We start from the raw sequence: 17,090 nt of genomic DNA, 5'->3' as shown, positions 1-17,090 counted from the left end.
ACTAAATGCCCGAATTTGCATAGAACCACAGCAAAAGCAGTTCAATTCATCAGCTTAAGATAACTCGTTAGCATTTGCATTCTTTGCTTTTTGTCGTATTGAGACTCCGCAGAAGACACAAGACTTTCAAATGTCATGCTACCATTCCACGCTAATGAACGAATAGAGCAAGTACAATTACACAACCCCTTGACAGCAAGGAAATCATCTGATGAAGAACTGGAACACCCCAGGAGCACAGCCCATGCAGTACTGGCAGAGAACACGTTTCCGCAGGTCACTTCCAACCGCACAGTACAGCAACACCCCCGTAGCTATGTCTACTCACCCACTGAGCACCACAATGAAGTCCATGACATTCCAGCCAACCCTCAGGTAAGAGCCTTTGTGGAACACAAATCCCAGGGCCACAATTTTAATCCCGGCTTCTAAACAGAAGATTCCAATGAAGTAGGGCTCAGTTTTTTCCTGAAAACAATAACAAACAACACAGATGTCAGATTCATAAATAAAGATGGAACGCCAATCTGATACCATTTTATGATCCGTTAAAAGTGAACTAAAAGTTGCTTTGTGAGAACAAAAAAGGTTGATGCTGTTTTTTTTGTTTTTAAGTGATGAAAGAAACTGTCAAATCAGCCTACACCCTCAGAGAGACAGAGAGAGTGAGAGAGATCACATTATATTCAGCAGCTCTGGTACTTAGCTGCATCTTATCAATTCACTGCATACTTTTGAGTCATTTAGTCCTAAGGAAAATGTCCATAGAGAACGAGTAACACCTAATTTTTGGTCATATACTCAACATGGGAAAAATGAAACCCTCATGTAAGGACTTCTGATTTGCTCCGCAGCTCCAGACAGTAAGCTACAGAACTTACTGCCTTATTTTTTTACGCACAAAAAACCCTTAAGGTTCTGTGTGAAAACTTTCCATTACTGCTCCAGGGTGAGTTCATAAAAGAAGATGTTCATTCTCCACATGGTAGAATTATGAACCTTATTCAAATTTAAAAAAACACACAAAGCAGGTGGCAGATTTCAGATTTGATTAATGCTTTCTAAATTGGGCTAGTCCTGTGACAGAGGGTGTTGGCAAACGTTACAGGTCTGGTCCTGTTAGAGGAGGAATTTTATGTTTGCATCCATCCATTTACCATAAAATCCAATTTATCCACCAGCATTGTGCAAGTGTATGCTTCAGTGCACTATGTGTGTGAAGCCTGAAGTCCTGTTCATCAGTACTAGTACCATACACATGTAGCCCTCACCAGTCTCTTAGACAAGGGCGTCTTGTCATCAGCAGGGAGGTGCTGCTCCAGGGCCAGGACGATGCAGTTGGCAATGATGGTGGCCAGGATCATGTACTCGAACGGAGTGGCACAGGATGGGTTAAGGAGGTAAACTTGAGACTTGAGAGTTTAAACAGAAAGCAAAGTCATCAATGCACCATGTACAACACTGTGACTAAAGTCGAGGACAGAAATTAAAAGTGACAGATGAGGAGAAAACTCTGTAATGATCCCTTAAATAAACCAAAAGCACCAAAGACAAGGACATGAAAGACAAAGTCAAAAACGCTTTTCATCATTTTACCTTTTCATTTAGCTGCTTGAGCACATTTCTTTTTTGCTTTTCATCTTCTCTCCAATAAGATTCCATCACTAGCTCTCAGCAAAAACCACCACATTTGGACATCTAGGTCTGCTAAATATCAGAGCACCACTTGCCTCCATAGAGTACCAGTTAAAAGTTTGGACACACTTTTCTTATTTTCCACATTTTAGAATACTAGTAAAGCCATCAAAACTATGAAAACACAAATGGAATTATGCAGTGACCAAAAAGTGTTATAAACAAATCAAAACTATCTTATATTTTAGATTCTTCCAAATAGCCAAAAACTTTTTTTTTAATTAAAGATGTTTTTGGAAAGACATTCATGCACAGCATCAACTTCACTATTTATATTTGTCTCAGGAACAAATTTCAAGCATTTAAGCATAAGTCTTTAGAACAAAATGTCTTTGCATGTTTCCCCATTATCTTAATCAGGTGTGTCCAAACATTTGACTGGTACTGTATATGGCATGACATTGCCTCACACTGCCTCATGTCCCATGTTTGCATTATTTGATTTGTTATCATGGATTAATCCACACATCCTGTGAATCTGCTGAAACCACACTGATTCAATAATTATGATGCCTATGATCCAGCAGAGGTTTCTGGACCGGACCTGGTCTGACGCACTGAAAGTAAACACGTTTAATTGATGTTTTCTTCTGTGGCTTATGGCTGGGACTTACCACAGGACAGTAAATACAGCAGTGTAATGCTGACCACCTCTGAAACTCCACCCTGGTAGCTGTACATGGTGTTCAAATAACCTCTCTCTCATATCATTAGGACTGATGTCATCTGTAGGATCTGCAACTAACTAAATGCAGACGTAAAATAAGCTTAATATTTAACTATGGTAAAGATTTCAGCATCAGTAATATTCTTTACTGAGGAGACAACCCCCAGCTGTGTAATACTAAAACCTGATACCTTTGATGAAAATGTCTCCTAATTATAGCATTTCAAAATGCATCTCGGTTTCTCCCCTGTTCACAAAATGCAACTGGCTTATGCAGGATCTTGTCCGTCTGGCAGAACATTGGCGCTCTCTCCCCTCCTCCGGATCCTGATGGCACAAAAGCAGCTGCCACCCTCGCCTGCAAGGCTCAAGGCAGCGCAGTCCGCCCTGCGAAGGGCCTGCTATACTGGGAGACAGGCGAGCAGACACGAGCGGTCGAGGGCAGGCCGATTGCATGGGGGCACAAATAAGGGCACTCACTACAAGCATTCCTGGCTGTGCCCAGGGACCTCCTGAAGGTTGCAGGCTTGAATCCTGGCCCCAGGACAAGCGGGGAATTATCAACGCACTGCTTGTGTGGGTGCTTCTTTTCTATCGGACGAGCGAAAAACAGCGGTGCAGAATAAACAAGCGTAAATCTCCTCGGCGAAAACAGGGGAGAGCGATCAATGCAAACAGAGCCGGGAGCCGGAGCGGCCGCACAGAGGGCCCAAGACGCCTCCATGTTGGCATCTCTTTGATGTGTTAAATAAATTAACAGACAAGGCACATTCGCGCTCATTTCACTCAGCTTGCGTTTTAAAACAAGAGCCTGTGTTTCTCCCTTGTAGAGACAAGAGGGATGTGAGAAGAGGTCAAATCTCAATCAAAGATGGCGGGAGCCAACTAGAGTGATATGTCTGACTACCCCATCTTGAGAAAGAAGGGTCTGGTTGAGTCATCTCAACTATCACTCTTTACCTCAGATAATTTACACAAGAGAGGCAGTAGAGTGATGGATACATCCACAATCTACCTGCTGATATGTAAGTGGACACCGGACATAAACTGTAACCTTAACAAGTATGTAGTTACACCTGAACATAAATGGTCAGTTTCAGCATAAAATGCTTTAAGACACCCAGGACAGTGTTTGCAACAGCCCCTCACCTCACTCAACCTCTTCTGCTGAGTTCCTTCAGCTTTTGCCCTCCACTACCCGCAGAGAGAGAGAGAGAGAGAGAGATACGGGGACCACTGACAAACACTGCACTCCAAGAGAGAGCACTGTATCCACAGCAACAGCCTCTCTCTGCTCTGCCAAAAGTCAGAGAGAGTAGTCACATTTAATAGGACATGGGGCTGTCGCTACTCCACGCATGCGGCTGGAACTATCCTTAGAATCAATACAGAGCCCTGTCTCATTAGTTTGATTTGGTTTCAGGACACCTCTACATGCAGAAAAGTGCACACACACACGTACAGCTAACACTGACACCTTTGCTGTGGTATGGCACATTGGAACCACTTGTTTACCCTGAGACACTTGTATGAATGCATATGCGTATGCATGCAGAGTGAGAGGGAGTGCGCGAATATGAGAATCCACAGTGCCTCTGGATCCCAATACATGTTTATGTTTTATTATTCACTTCTTGCCTTCAGTGAAAATTGTATCATTTGCTCACAAAGGAGCATTGTAATGAGGGCTTCTGGGATCTGTGACTCACACTGATGGGCCTGTGCCGGCTCCACTCAAACAGGTTAAAAATAGCAGGAGGTACGGAGATGGAATGTGATACCGCTCGCATCCGTGCACGAAAACGGCTTTTTTTTCATGTTGGATTCAAACCTAATATTGCTGGCTTCAAAATAATGAATCACAAAGTGCATACCGAGAGATGCTGCGTCACGGAGAGGAGTCAGGAATGGAGAGCCATTGAAGCAGATCGAAAGGGAGACACCTCTTACACTTACTTATACTACCCTTGTGAAGGTGAGTCGCCCACTGTACAATTAATTAAGGGTTAACAAACAAGAGTAAATATAAGAGTTAGAGAGGGTTTGGGTGCATAAACTGCATCAGTGTGAAAATCCAAAGAACGATACAACCTACTGCCCAATGCAATATCAAATAATCTCTCTGAAGACATTGTCGCTTTCCATATCGGCTAATCGAGTCCTTAGGGGTGGCCTACGGTAACGGGGGCGCCCTTCATGTGAGCGTAAGCCTGAGCATTCGAACCCATGCCTATCTGACAGGATAAATCATTAAAAGCCACAGTGCCTCAGCGGGACTCATCCCCCTACCTGTCGCCCACTGGGCATCAGATAGGGGAGCAGCTGCTCCCCCACCCCAGGCCCCCGAACCTCAACGCTCTGCATGTTTCATTAAGCGCGCTGCTCTCCCCGGCTCCTCCATCGACCAGCCCTGGCCCCCCCACCTGCACACCCCCGCGGCTCCCGCATCACACCAGTCACGGAAGCCCAAAAATAAATCTCCTATCGATCACCCCCTTTTAATTGAGCACTTTAAATAAAGACTCATTTATGCCAGAGTACATGTTGTTCCGCAAAGAACGGTGACCTTTTAACGAGTCACGCAGGGGGAAGAGATGTATTTGCGTGTGAGTGTGCATGTGTGGTGACGTGTCTGTGTGTGTGTGCACGTGTGTGTGTATTTGTGAGAGTCTTAAATGGTGTATTTTAAATTTTCCTTTTCTTTTCTGTGATCCACAGCCTGAAACACTTAAATCTACCCAAATTTAAATAAAATAATATGAAAACACACCATTCATGCAGCATAAAGCAATCCATATTGCAGTGTGTCTAGCAAGGTGTAATTAAACACATGTACTGCATATTTATACAGCAGGAATGAGAAAGCCAGGGGCTTCATCACTTTCAGGCACATCTTCTCCACTCCGCTACACTTTAATTATTAACAAAGGTGGATATAAGCCAGGATAATTACTACGTGTAATTACTGTGTGCAGAATTCTTCAGATTACCAATTCGGATACTGTGGAACAGGGAGAAGCGGGGAGAGAAAGAGAGGGATGGAGAGACAGAAAGAGAGAGGTGGAGAGACAGACAGAAAGACAGACAGCTGGAGAGAGAAAGGCAGAAAGACAGAGATGGAGAACAAGAGAGAACGAGAGAGAGACAGAGAGAGAGAAAGGAAAGAGTCAGAAAGAAAGAGAAATGGAAAGAAAGAGAAAAAATGGAGATCAAAGTAAAAACAATCAGAATTGGGTGTGATGTTTCTTTTTAAAAGCACGCTGACACACTAATACACTGCTCCCTTCTGTTCCACCATCTCGGCAATTCTGCTAGGAACTTGTGAGGTTAATTCACTGAGAAGGCAACGCATCTCCTTACAAGGTAAACAAGCATTTTTTTCTCTCCTTTGAGAATCCTTCTCAAATTACCATTTCCTTCAAGCGTTTACCAACTCTTGCTGCTGAAAACAACAAAACATCACACTCTGACCACGTACTGTACTGAGGTGCCTCTGGACATCTCCAAATCAGGAACAGCGACTACTTGCCATGAGGTCATCACTTCCTGATTGCTTTATGTCATGTGATCTGCCAAACCTATCAGAAGTCATTAGATATAATGTCTGTGAGTCCAGCTGACAAAGTTAATTAAGTGAAACAAGACACCCAGCACACATGGACCTATTCCCCTTGAGGGAGGTGTGAACATCATCCAGCCAACACACAGTACAGTAAGATATCCAAAATTACAATACAGCCTGTTGGGCAGGGACTTCAGAAGCAATCATGCTGGACTCATAGCTGGGGGGTTCACAATGGGGGGCATGGGGAAGCATAAAGATAAGATGAAGATAGATCATTGGCACACTGAACAAATTCATGCTTCTGTTCTTGCTTTGGCAACTCAAACACAGCCTGACTGACTTTGACCTGATGCCAGGTGATTACAGCACTATTGGGATTTCTGGGCCCTGGTCCCAGCTGAAGGGTCTCACTACAGCTGCGTGCTAATCAGTCCTGGGGCATGTTGGTGAGCGCATCCTATCAGTCCCTCTGAACCAGAGACACTTCCCCCAGATCAGCACGCACTGCCTCCCGAGGCGTTGGCCCAGGTCTGAACCCAGCTGAGAGGTCTGCAGTGAAAAGCTCCCAAGCGGAGCAGAGACAGACTTCCCATGCATCCAAGGCTGCGGTCCGGTGCCCTCCACACACCACGGGCAGGGCGCGGAAAAGGGGCGAGAGGGAGCTCGTTACGAGCGCATCGATCTGGGCAATGACACGGCGCCCTGACGCCCTGCTGCCAGCTGATACCGGGGAGGCGGAGCGCCGAGTGGCGTGCTGGGCGTCAGCTGTGAGACACCTCCGGAAGTTTGACAGGGTGCCCTCATTTAATAACAGCACACGGCGGAGCGTGAAGCGCGGAGGACCGCATCACGACAGCGCTTCGCCTGGACGCTGCAGCAGCAGGAAGGAACGCCTCCATGTTTAACGCCACTGCGGAAGCCCGCTCTGCTCCGCACCGTACCCAGGGTGCACCACTCGTACCGCCGCTCTGCACACAGCCTGCTTCGGTTTTATTAATGTTTCCGGCCAATGACTGAACATAGTGCGGTTCCGCTTTGAAAAGACACTGCTTCCCATGAATATCAACAGGGGAGCTTCATTAAAAAAGCAGGCCGACTCTGTGAAGAACAAACCAACACCTGGAGCTCCTCCCAAAGCCTTGCAGGGGTTGAAGGACTAGACTGCATTCTGTTTTTGAAGAACAGAAAAGATTCCCACTTCCTTTGGTGTGGTGCCAGGTAATTACAGGGCTATTAGGACCCCCTCTCTAGGCCTGCCCACTAACACTGAAGTGTGAAACCTGAGCAATACAGGTATGTTTCAGATCTGAGGAAAGCGATCACACTATGCAACACCTGCACCTTGGCGACAGAATCTCATTAGTTCCATCAAGAGGAATCTGAATAAACACGTCTGATCCTCTTTCCTTGGAGACACAGAGTGGCTTTTTTCTGGAGCACAAAGACACAAAGCTAGCAGTACGCATCAATCATAACAGAGAAGTCTTGTCATGATGTTTAGTCTTTACTATGACTGTCTAGATAATTATCTTCAATGGCAACATTTTTGGCCAATAACCACAAAGAGCCTCCAGCCAGTGGAGAAGACATGAAAAATGCTCATGCAGACAAGTTTCCTGACAATGTGTCAGCACACAGCAGACAATAATCGACTCCTTCCCATAATTCCATCCTAACAGCTATCATTACTGTCAATAACTGTCAAAATGCACAGTTGCTTCATGAAGCCATACTTTGATTTTATCTTTCATAAAACTTTGTCTCATCATTCTTCTGATAATGCAGTGGTTGAGGCTGACCTGCTCCACAGCATAATTCTGCACTTCCACTGAAAAATATCCCCTATTGTCAGATAATATTCTCTCTCATTTTTGCACTTTAAACCATGCCAGCACTGCCAGCTAGTTCACATTTACCTCATACAAGACCTGTTCAAAAAATTGTGATAAATCTGGAGGAAACCTTATTTTTCCCAAAATTTCTGACCTGGTAATAATTGCCATTGTATTTGCGCATTATAATGCTTAATTGTTCATGCATAATTTATCATTTAAATTGGGGCAATTATGCAGTACACAAATATATACATTAAAACTTGTAGATGAGGCTGAAGTGTAAAAGTAAGCATGTGCATGATCTCTGAGGATACAGGGCTGACAAAGATCATTTCTGATGTGACTTCTGCAAAATGAACTCCAGCTGCCGTGAAAAAGCCCTAGATTAAGAACAGCATGAGGTCCGGTGACACTGTAATTGCAGGGGAAAGACAGAATCTGTTGCAGCATGGCAAGAATGAAAGACCCTCCCACAGAAACCATCGCTCTCCATGTTTCAGCCCACATAAACTACCAATAACAAGTTTGTACGCTGGGAACATATGTCTCATTGAGCAATCCACTGTGGTTTCTTCAATTGCATGTACATCAACTCTGTAACTGCCAGCATCACAAAGTCACTACATAATGATAACGTATGCAATAAGCTGGTGGCCGATGGGGTGAGGCAGGGGATGTATTCACTTGGGGCACCGAGAATGAAGGGACAGCAACAATTCACTCAGGGAAAAATCCCACATCCCATACAAATTATAGCTTCTACAGGTGATATGTTTATCAGGCCATCATCTACTGTTTGATTCCAGTGTTTGGGGAAGCATGCTGTGTCTTTATGACTGATAACTGATAACAATGATTAAATTTACATGATCACTGGTGTTCAGCTTAATATGCCCCATGCTCCTTGCAAAAGTACAAAAAGAACAAAAAGTACATTACTTCTCTCATGCCTGGATACAGCACACCAAGTTCCCCATAGCGCCTCAGTGAGTGTAATTATGGGGCACGTTACACATTTCTTTGATTTTATTTTGAATATTAAAAAATACTCTGACAAATTCCTCGTAAAAAGGTACTGTATCAAATTGAGTTGGACCCATTAATTTGGCAGTATTACTGTCCAACTTTGTACCTCACCAACCCATGTTAGGACAGCCCAACCCCATGCTAAATCAAGTGCTGAGAGCCAGTGAGCTTGTGTAACAGAGGTGGGTCTGCTGTAGGTTTTCAGCCATGGCTCTCACCATCTGTATGGCAACTGCAACGCTGAGCTAAAGACTGTGGTCAAAGGATCTAACCGTAGTCTCTTACCTAAGACTAGCTGGGGACATTTTCTTATTTTGCATATATCCTAGACAGTTTTGAAGCCCAAATATATTATTTTTATTACTATTGATTAGGACAAGTTCACTTTGTTGGATCAGCCAGTACCATGACAGAAAGAACAGAATTCATACTCAGAATAATAATTTTGATGCAATCTCTGCCATCTATTTTAACATAAATTCAAGGGTTACAGCATCACTTTAACATGTTCAGGCAGTCAGCACATGCATCCACCTTATTTCTAATCTCTTTGACTTTTTATCAACATGATAGCAGTGTGGTATAATGGTAAGGAACAGGGCTTGTAAACTAAAGGTTGCTGGTTTGTTTGTTGTTCCTCTGGATAAGCCTGTCTTCTGAGAAACTGTAATATAACACAGTCCTTCCCAAAGACTGGGTTGCGACCCACCGATTTTATTTGGGTCGCCAAATAAATTAGCAGAATTTCTTCCATGGCCTACCTATCACACCCTTTCGTGCGCACGATCACACTGGTGTGTTAGCCGTCTAACGTGTATGCTAAAACCGGAGCGATTACAAAACTATATTGGAAAAATTCTAGCTAATTTTAGCTTTGAAGAATCATTTAACATTAAAAATATAGCAAATGCAGCGGTGAAAACTATGAGAGGCTTAATAACGCTAATGAAAACATAACAAACCATAACACGTGCGCTACATAGCATAAAATAAGTTACATGCGAAAGGGTTAGCCAGGTAAATAGCACATAATGTGCCTAATGAGATTTGACGTGGAATAGACCTGATGTGGTTAACAAATTGATTGTTGACTGTTTGAGTAGCTGCACACTTGTTCTGATAATAAGCATGAGCATTTCAAAAAACTTTCAACAAGAAGTATGTTTTTGATAGTACTGAATGTTCGTATTGTTCTGATAACTGTACTTATAACATTGAATCTAGTATGAAAGGCTAGTGTACATTCTGTTTCTTTTACTGATGAGAGGAAAAAAACAAGAGCCTGTTAACTCCACCTAAATGCACTTATTTTGTCTCATTTATAAAGTATTTAAAATGTGTATAATGTTTTACTGATGACAGGAAATTAAAACAATGAGATAGCCCATTAACTCTGCCTAAATGCACATATTTTGTCTCATTTATGTATATGTTTTCAATAATACGCGCATAAAATGAAGTTGTGATTTACCAAATGTATAGCTCCTCAAAATGGCTGGTTTACCTATTCAAGATAATATAAGGTGATGCAGAAATGGCAGTAAAAATGGTCAGGAGCGTTAATTTATGCACAAATCTGCTCTTTTCACAATTTATAGATAAGGCCTATTGTGAATTGGGTCACAATGGTTTGTCATTTTTAATAAGTGGGTCCCTAGAAAAAAGTTTTGGTTTGAATTACCCGTGGCCGAAGTCAAACCACCCCAATATATAAGCTCCCAGTTTTTTTGCCACAACATATTGAACATAAGAAGCATCTGTAGTTTTAAGGTTGTAATATTTTTAATTAATGGTCAGTTGTGTTATATGATGTACCAGTCCGAGACACTGTTACAGAATCTATGTGAATCAAAACGTGTCAAATCAGTCATCTGAGTCTTTAAATATCCTACAGCCCTGCAGCAAAACATGGTGTTCACTCCTTTTGCATGTACCTCCACTTGCCACAGTCCTTTGGGCTCTCACAATGAGTACTCATTTTCCCAGCAGCAGCTGACTTCTATGAATGATTTTATTATTGGTAGTTCAACCAACTCTGTTGGTTATGGGCCTGATTCAGACTTGAGAAACTGTGTGTACACCCCCACTTAAGTGCCTCCACGGAGACGTGTACACCTCTGTTGTGACTAAGCACATTCAGACACGAGACACTTAATCTCCTATGATGGAGATGTGCATAGTTTGCCTGAAATGAGAGTGTGCCTCTTTATTTTCAAGACACGCGTATTCTGACTCAACACTTCAGTCTGTTTTCACCTTGCAATCCTTCTGCAGAGGATAAGGTCGATAAAGTTGTGCGCCACAGTGGCCATCATGTGTAAAAATGACATTGTTGGTAACTAGACAGGCAAAATCCAGTGAAAATAAACATAGAAAACCATACAAAACATACACTGAATTTTACATTAGAATAAAGTCACCCTATTTGATAACCCTGCCTAGTTTGTCAATCAATGAAAAGTTGAACATTTACTTTCTTTAAACGGCATAATATTCTCTCTGTTGTCTGAAACTTATAGGAAGCAAAGACACTTCCATAATGGACATTCAACTCAACCAGTGTGATAAATTAATTCGGCTACCCTAATGTGCTCATTGGTCATACATACACACATATATGTACATAAATACCTCCATATAATGTCCCTTGTCATATGGTATTCTATAATAACAGATTGGCATGTGGCTTGTAGACACTACGCATTCCTTTGGCTGGTGAATCATTGGTAAAATCTCAGGTTTTCTCTGAAAACAATAGCAAGCTAGAGAACACAAAAGGAAATAAGTTTATTGTTACACATTGCACTATAACACTGTCAGCTGAATGGGGGGACAGACATGACAAATCAGATGTCTATTTGACAACATTCCCTGTTGTCTAATTGGCAGCTAGCCCTAGACAGTGCACAGTAGTGTGAAATAGCTGTAACAGAATAGTTGAACAGTGTGTCTGACCACTTCACGAAGGCAGTAAAGACCCCTCAAAGAATCCTCAGGCCTTGTTTAGACGGTATGACAAACAGAATATATCCAGCACATTTAGCTAAGCAAAATCGCTATTTATAATACAAGCACTTCTCAAAGCTCTGGAATCTGCATAAATGTCGAATGCCATTACCAGTTATGATGACAAGAACTAGCGGTAGTTGTCCCAGCTACAGTCGAAGTATGTTGTCGTATCTCACAAGTGTGAGTCCTAGTCCCCAAAAGCAGTAGTCACATTTTATGCAGCTAGTACATTATCCAGTGGTTTGGCAACACTTTCCTACATGTCCATCATCTTGTTATGCTGTAGAGACGACCTGCACCACGTCCTGCAAGCATTTCAACATGTGCGCTTTTTATTTAAATCTTCACTATGTGGTCCTATAAGAGGAGGACAGGATTTGCCCTTCTGTGAATACAGCCAGCTCATCTGAAACTGCAATAACTAGCTAGCTAGCAAATACAAAAAGGTATTCATTTTACTGTATTGCATTACATTTTAATGCTGTCATGTTTGAAAATGTCAATTCAGTCAGAATAATATTCACTATAAATGAAATAAACAAACAAAAAAATGCCTACCTAACATCACAGTGTCACAAGAGAGCTGGTAAAATTGTCCCAGAAGAGAAAGCACTTACAGCACTTACACTTTGAAACTACCTACCTCATCTGAATCACTAATTCAGACCACAGACAACCTCATCTCCATTAGTGTCCAAGTGCATCACCTAGTTCCTTGCACACACATGCCAACATAACTACACCACACTCAATTTTAAATTGACAGTTTAAATACTGTGATTCAAATGGCTAGCAGGTACGTACAAACTTTCATATTGTCTAACACTTTTGCTGAGTTATCTACCTGATGAATAATGTGAGAGAAAACTTTGACCTAAGTATGCGGTGGCATTTTTACTTTTTAAAAATAAAATTACTGGACATCCAACTGATGCTTTCAACTTGTACCATGCAGATTTATCGAAGAGGCTGATCTCGATTCCAAAACTGCTTTATCCCCTTGAAAGTATCTGCTCAGCTTCCATAATTAAAGAGACTGTCTTGCGACTGGGTTCTGCAATGAGGACTAATAACTCCATGAGAAAATCTACTGGCCACCAGGCTCCAGACAGGATGGTGTGATTTTCCAGGGCAATGTACATTTATTCCCAGCATGCAATTTTGTACCACCCATTTTAAGAGACATGCAGGTGTGTAAATTAAGTCTGAATCTCAAAAACCGAAAAATGTGAGGCGCACAAAAGAACATCCAACATCCTTGAGTCTGTATGGGGCCCTATATGATTATGAATAATATTTGAAGAATTATATTTGACTGCATCCCAAAACCCAGACACAAATCCAGTTACTCACAAGGGACAGTAAATCAATATTTCTTTTGCTACCTCAAACATGGAGTTCTCCCTCATACATGTATACATATAACGTCATACATCATATACATGTAAGTACAAGTGATCAAATATTCTATGGAAGTTTGTTCACTGCCTCTTTCTTCCTTTACAATCATTCAAGATACGGCAACACACTTCCATTTGTTCAGCTAATCTGCATCCTAGGACTATGGGGGCAAATTGCTAAATCTCATCTTGATGTGACCTACAGCATCATACTGCTACCACTGGCAATTTTACACAGCGAATGGTTATTATCACACTCCCTCACAAAAAGTACATGCTAGACTTGATTTGAGTGGGAAAAGCAAGATTGATGGTGTTCCAGAGTCAGCCATGGCATAACTCATAATGTTCAGAAATAGATGCTCCCTTTATCCATGACACCTTTCCTCTGCGCTGTCTCGCTGACGTACTCTACTGAATTGCCTCGTGATATTTGTATTCTGTCTTTGCAGATGCATGCTAATGAAATCACATGATCTCCTCGTGACGATTTATTTTTGCATTCAATTATGCAGTATCATCAACATTCTGAAATGTTCACAAGCTCCTTTTAAGAAGGGTTTTTTTTTTATTAAGTGAAGCAAATAGCTCCCTCCCATATAGGGCTTTGGGAGCATCACTTGACTCTGAATCATCCCATTTACATTTAGTCGTGTCACCGTGGTCATTGGGGAATGTGTATTTTTAGTCCTTCCATCAATTAAGCTCACCAGAAACCTTTACGCCTTCTCTACCTAAAGCAGCACTGAGAGAGCATCACAGAAAGAACTCCCACACATTCTTCTTCAGTAAACTGTGATACTTGTCAAAACCGAGCTGAAGAAAGTGTTGCAAACAAAAATAAATCAAGGCATGATCAGCATAGTTGTTGGTTGGCAACAAGTGGACTACAGATTAAGTTAAATGAAAACCAGTTTACAAGCTGAGCCGCATGTGTCAGGGTGTGAAGTGAGGGAGGTTAGGAAGGGGTGGGGGGGCACTGAAACCACAAGGGACAACTTCCCATTACAGTCTGGCAGACACAAGTAAATGCAGAGATCAGGAAGTTACCTATGAAATTAAGCAACAATCAAAACGTTCAGTTCCTACTTGTCAACATGAATTCAGAATCCAGTAAAGACAACTGGATGCTGGTCAACTGGATGACTTCACTTCTACCAAATGTTTAACAGTGACCTTTTAATACTAATTTAAAAAGGCAGAAAGATAGGGAGAAATCACCAGGGTAATGCAGAGTACAAAAAATCCACAAAGTAAGCAAATGACGACAGTGCACAGCGACTATGCCGTAAAGACCAGCCTTCCAATGCCATCTATGAAATGTAACCATGCGCTGACCGTGGTGCTGAATATAACTGGCGCTTTTGGTCACAATTTAATGAACGCTTGATTTCTCGTGGTTTATTTCAACGTCCAACAGCAAAACAAATCTGATCGAAACCTTTACAGTTCTCAGAGAACTGTACTTATTTTTCCCACACAGTCCCTTCATGATTTATAAATACTTTCACTTCGCTCTCTACAATTTATAGCATGTTTGACAAGTGTGAATACAGCAATATAATTGCAGACTTGCACTAATTACCATCTTAAATCACACATATATTCTGGTCCTCATTACGGCAGAGCTATATTATGACAACTCGAGACAGGGTCCATAAACAACAGAATCAGAATTTTCCTTTGTACAAAACCTCAACAATGACCATAATCAACACAATAACAACACTACTAATTATGACCATCACTTCATTCCTTGAAACGTATACTGCACGATATGTTTTGCTGTTGTTTTCTCAACATGGTTACCACTTGCTGATTATGCCTCGTGGATTCCAAATAGAAAATATCTTAGTATACGTTCAAATTTCACCCGGCGAAACACCCATTCACACTGAGGGTTAACACACACTAGTACTCTTCCTTACTGCATCACAAAAATGCAGTGTACGATATTAAAAAATTAAGATGTACTAAAAGCTCAGATATCGCACCATTGACACAACAGGTTTCTCAGCTGTTTTTAACATTCCCAAGACGTTTAAACAGTATCCAGCAGGTAACTGCCGTTTGGTTATGATGAACAAGAAATCCTTTGCGGTTAGGGTTGATCATATATATATCAACACTAACCGTAAGCCTGATGCAGTAAACAACTATATGTACGTGTGTATTGCAGTGTAGGGGGCGGGGGTGAGGGGGGAATGTTTGGGGCTTGGAGCAACATTTGTTTTACCGTTTACCAAAAGGATATGGCCATTCTATGATCTTCTTTGCGTATTTCCTAACAACGTTGTCTTCTCCGAATATGAAGAGCGATCTGTTGACGGTGAAACAGTTTTGTCTGACAGGGATGGGGTTGTATAGGGCCATGGTGCGGGCTCTCTGGGCTTTGGTCTGTTTGAACGCTGGTGAAACTCCACCTGTGGACACCGCCGGTCCTTCGCGGTTCCTGTTGCGCTCGGAACCTCCATCCCCGGATCCCAACAAACCGGGAACGTCGTCTCCAAACCGGGCCATTCTGTGAGGAGCAAGAGAGACGGGGAAAATAGGGAAAATGGTTAGCCCCGATAAAGCAGGGCGGAGTGGAAAGCGATTTTAAGGGGAAATGATCCTCGCTTATTTTAATCCATAATAATATCCTCAAATGAGTCAGCAGTCGAGAATCAACGTGTTCACATCCCCACGAAGTACAGCAATGCAACGTTAATCCAGTGTAAAGTACAGACAGAAACAATATATTGAATCCTCAACTGGTTCTTCAGCATCAGCTCCTGTGTGTGAATTAATTATTGGGAGAAAGAAATCGCTTCTCTAACACGCCTTGATCAACGAGAGTATTCAAGACAGCGCATTTTGAAAACCAAAGCAACTCTTCTTTTGTTGAAACGCATCGTATAAGCTGCAACCCAAGAATAAAAAGTTATTAGTTATAGCTGGAAATGACACAAAGATCCCGTCATAAAAGAGCCCAAACAAAGATCCACTGGGCTTGTACAATCCAAACGCCACTTCTTGACTTCGCATTAGGTGCAGCAAGTCACTGACACTCAACACTCATCAGTATTCGCTCTCATCGTTCGAAACAAAATAATAAATAAATAAAAATAAAAGGAAGTCAGGATGTTTTTCCCCAGATTTCCGTTTTGTAACGGAAAGACAGAATAACTCTTCTTATTACCTCACGGTATATATAGATTATTTCTCCTTCTCCTTCTTCTTCTTCTTTTTCCCCACCAAAAACTTTAGGCAGCCACCCTCATCGTCTTTCCACTCAGGAATCCTATTTGTAATTACATCCTGCCAACTTTTCCGTTATTTCGCGTTTACGTCCTCAAAACACGTTTCGAAAGTAGTCGACGTGCAACAAGCTTTTCTCCACTCAGCGCGGGCAGAAGAAAGAAAACCAAAACGATTTATGCAGCTGCATAAAACAGTGCATGCTTTTGCTAAAACGTGGTTGCAATGGGTCATACTAACCACAAGGTGCAATGCACACCCAGAAAAAGACGCATTACCATGCCCTTCTCACTCTCCCTTGCCTCCTATGTTCTCGTGGAAATGTATTTGAGATGTGTCCCTGAAGTGGTTCTTGAGGAAAAAAAAAATAAAGATTGCCGTAACCATGGCGATGTCACTCTGCAAAAGGTCACGTTTTTTAAACCGTGACAGCCCCTACCATTGCGATAACGTTTAATTTATTCGATTGGCGATATTATCAAATTCAGAGAAGTACCCGAAAAGTCAGGGGCGATCGACATTGATATATAAAATGTACACTTTACTGTGCATATATGCAATCGTCATTGTACTCCAGAGTGCATTGCAAAATGATTTCCTTTGAAAACAATCCGCATATTTAAGTAAAAGAAATAAAATACGCTTTCATTGTA

The 17,090-nt window shown here is 42.0% G+C and overlaps 1 protein-coding gene across 4 annotated transcripts in view; it reads right to left on the bottom strand.

The window, feature by feature from the left end:
- Positions 1 to 16,734, bottom strand: part of LOC118796488 (voltage-dependent R-type calcium channel subunit alpha-1E) — a 95,913-nt gene extending 79,179 nt beyond the window's left edge. For 3 of the 4 annotated variants that reach the window (XM_036555406.1, XM_036555425.1, XM_036555416.1), the window contains exons 1-3: positions 15,452 to 15,927; positions 1,272 to 1,377; positions 329 to 468 (exon numbers count right to left, since the gene is read on the bottom strand). In XM_036555406.1, coding sequence (XP_036411299.1) covers positions 329 to 468; positions 1,272 to 1,377; positions 15,452 to 15,717 — 512 coding nt within the window. In that variant the 5' untranslated portion in view covers positions 15,718 to 15,927. Of the gene's footprint in view, positions 1 to 328; positions 469 to 1,271; positions 1,378 to 15,451; positions 15,928 to 16,378 lie in introns of those variants that run through there. The other variant, XM_036555398.1, reaches the window with a different exon arrangement.
- Positions 16,735 to 17,090: the final 356 nt, after the last annotated feature.

The sequence above is a fragment of the Megalops cyprinoides genome, chromosome 2 (assembly GCF_013368585.1).
Source record: "Megalops cyprinoides isolate fMegCyp1 chromosome 2, fMegCyp1.pri, whole genome shotgun sequence".
Taxonomy (NCBI): Eukaryota; Metazoa; Chordata; class Actinopteri; order Elopiformes; family Megalopidae; genus Megalops; species Megalops cyprinoides.
The sequence above is the reverse complement of the archived record's forward strand: the minus strand, read 5'-3'. Positions and strand labels throughout refer to the sequence as shown.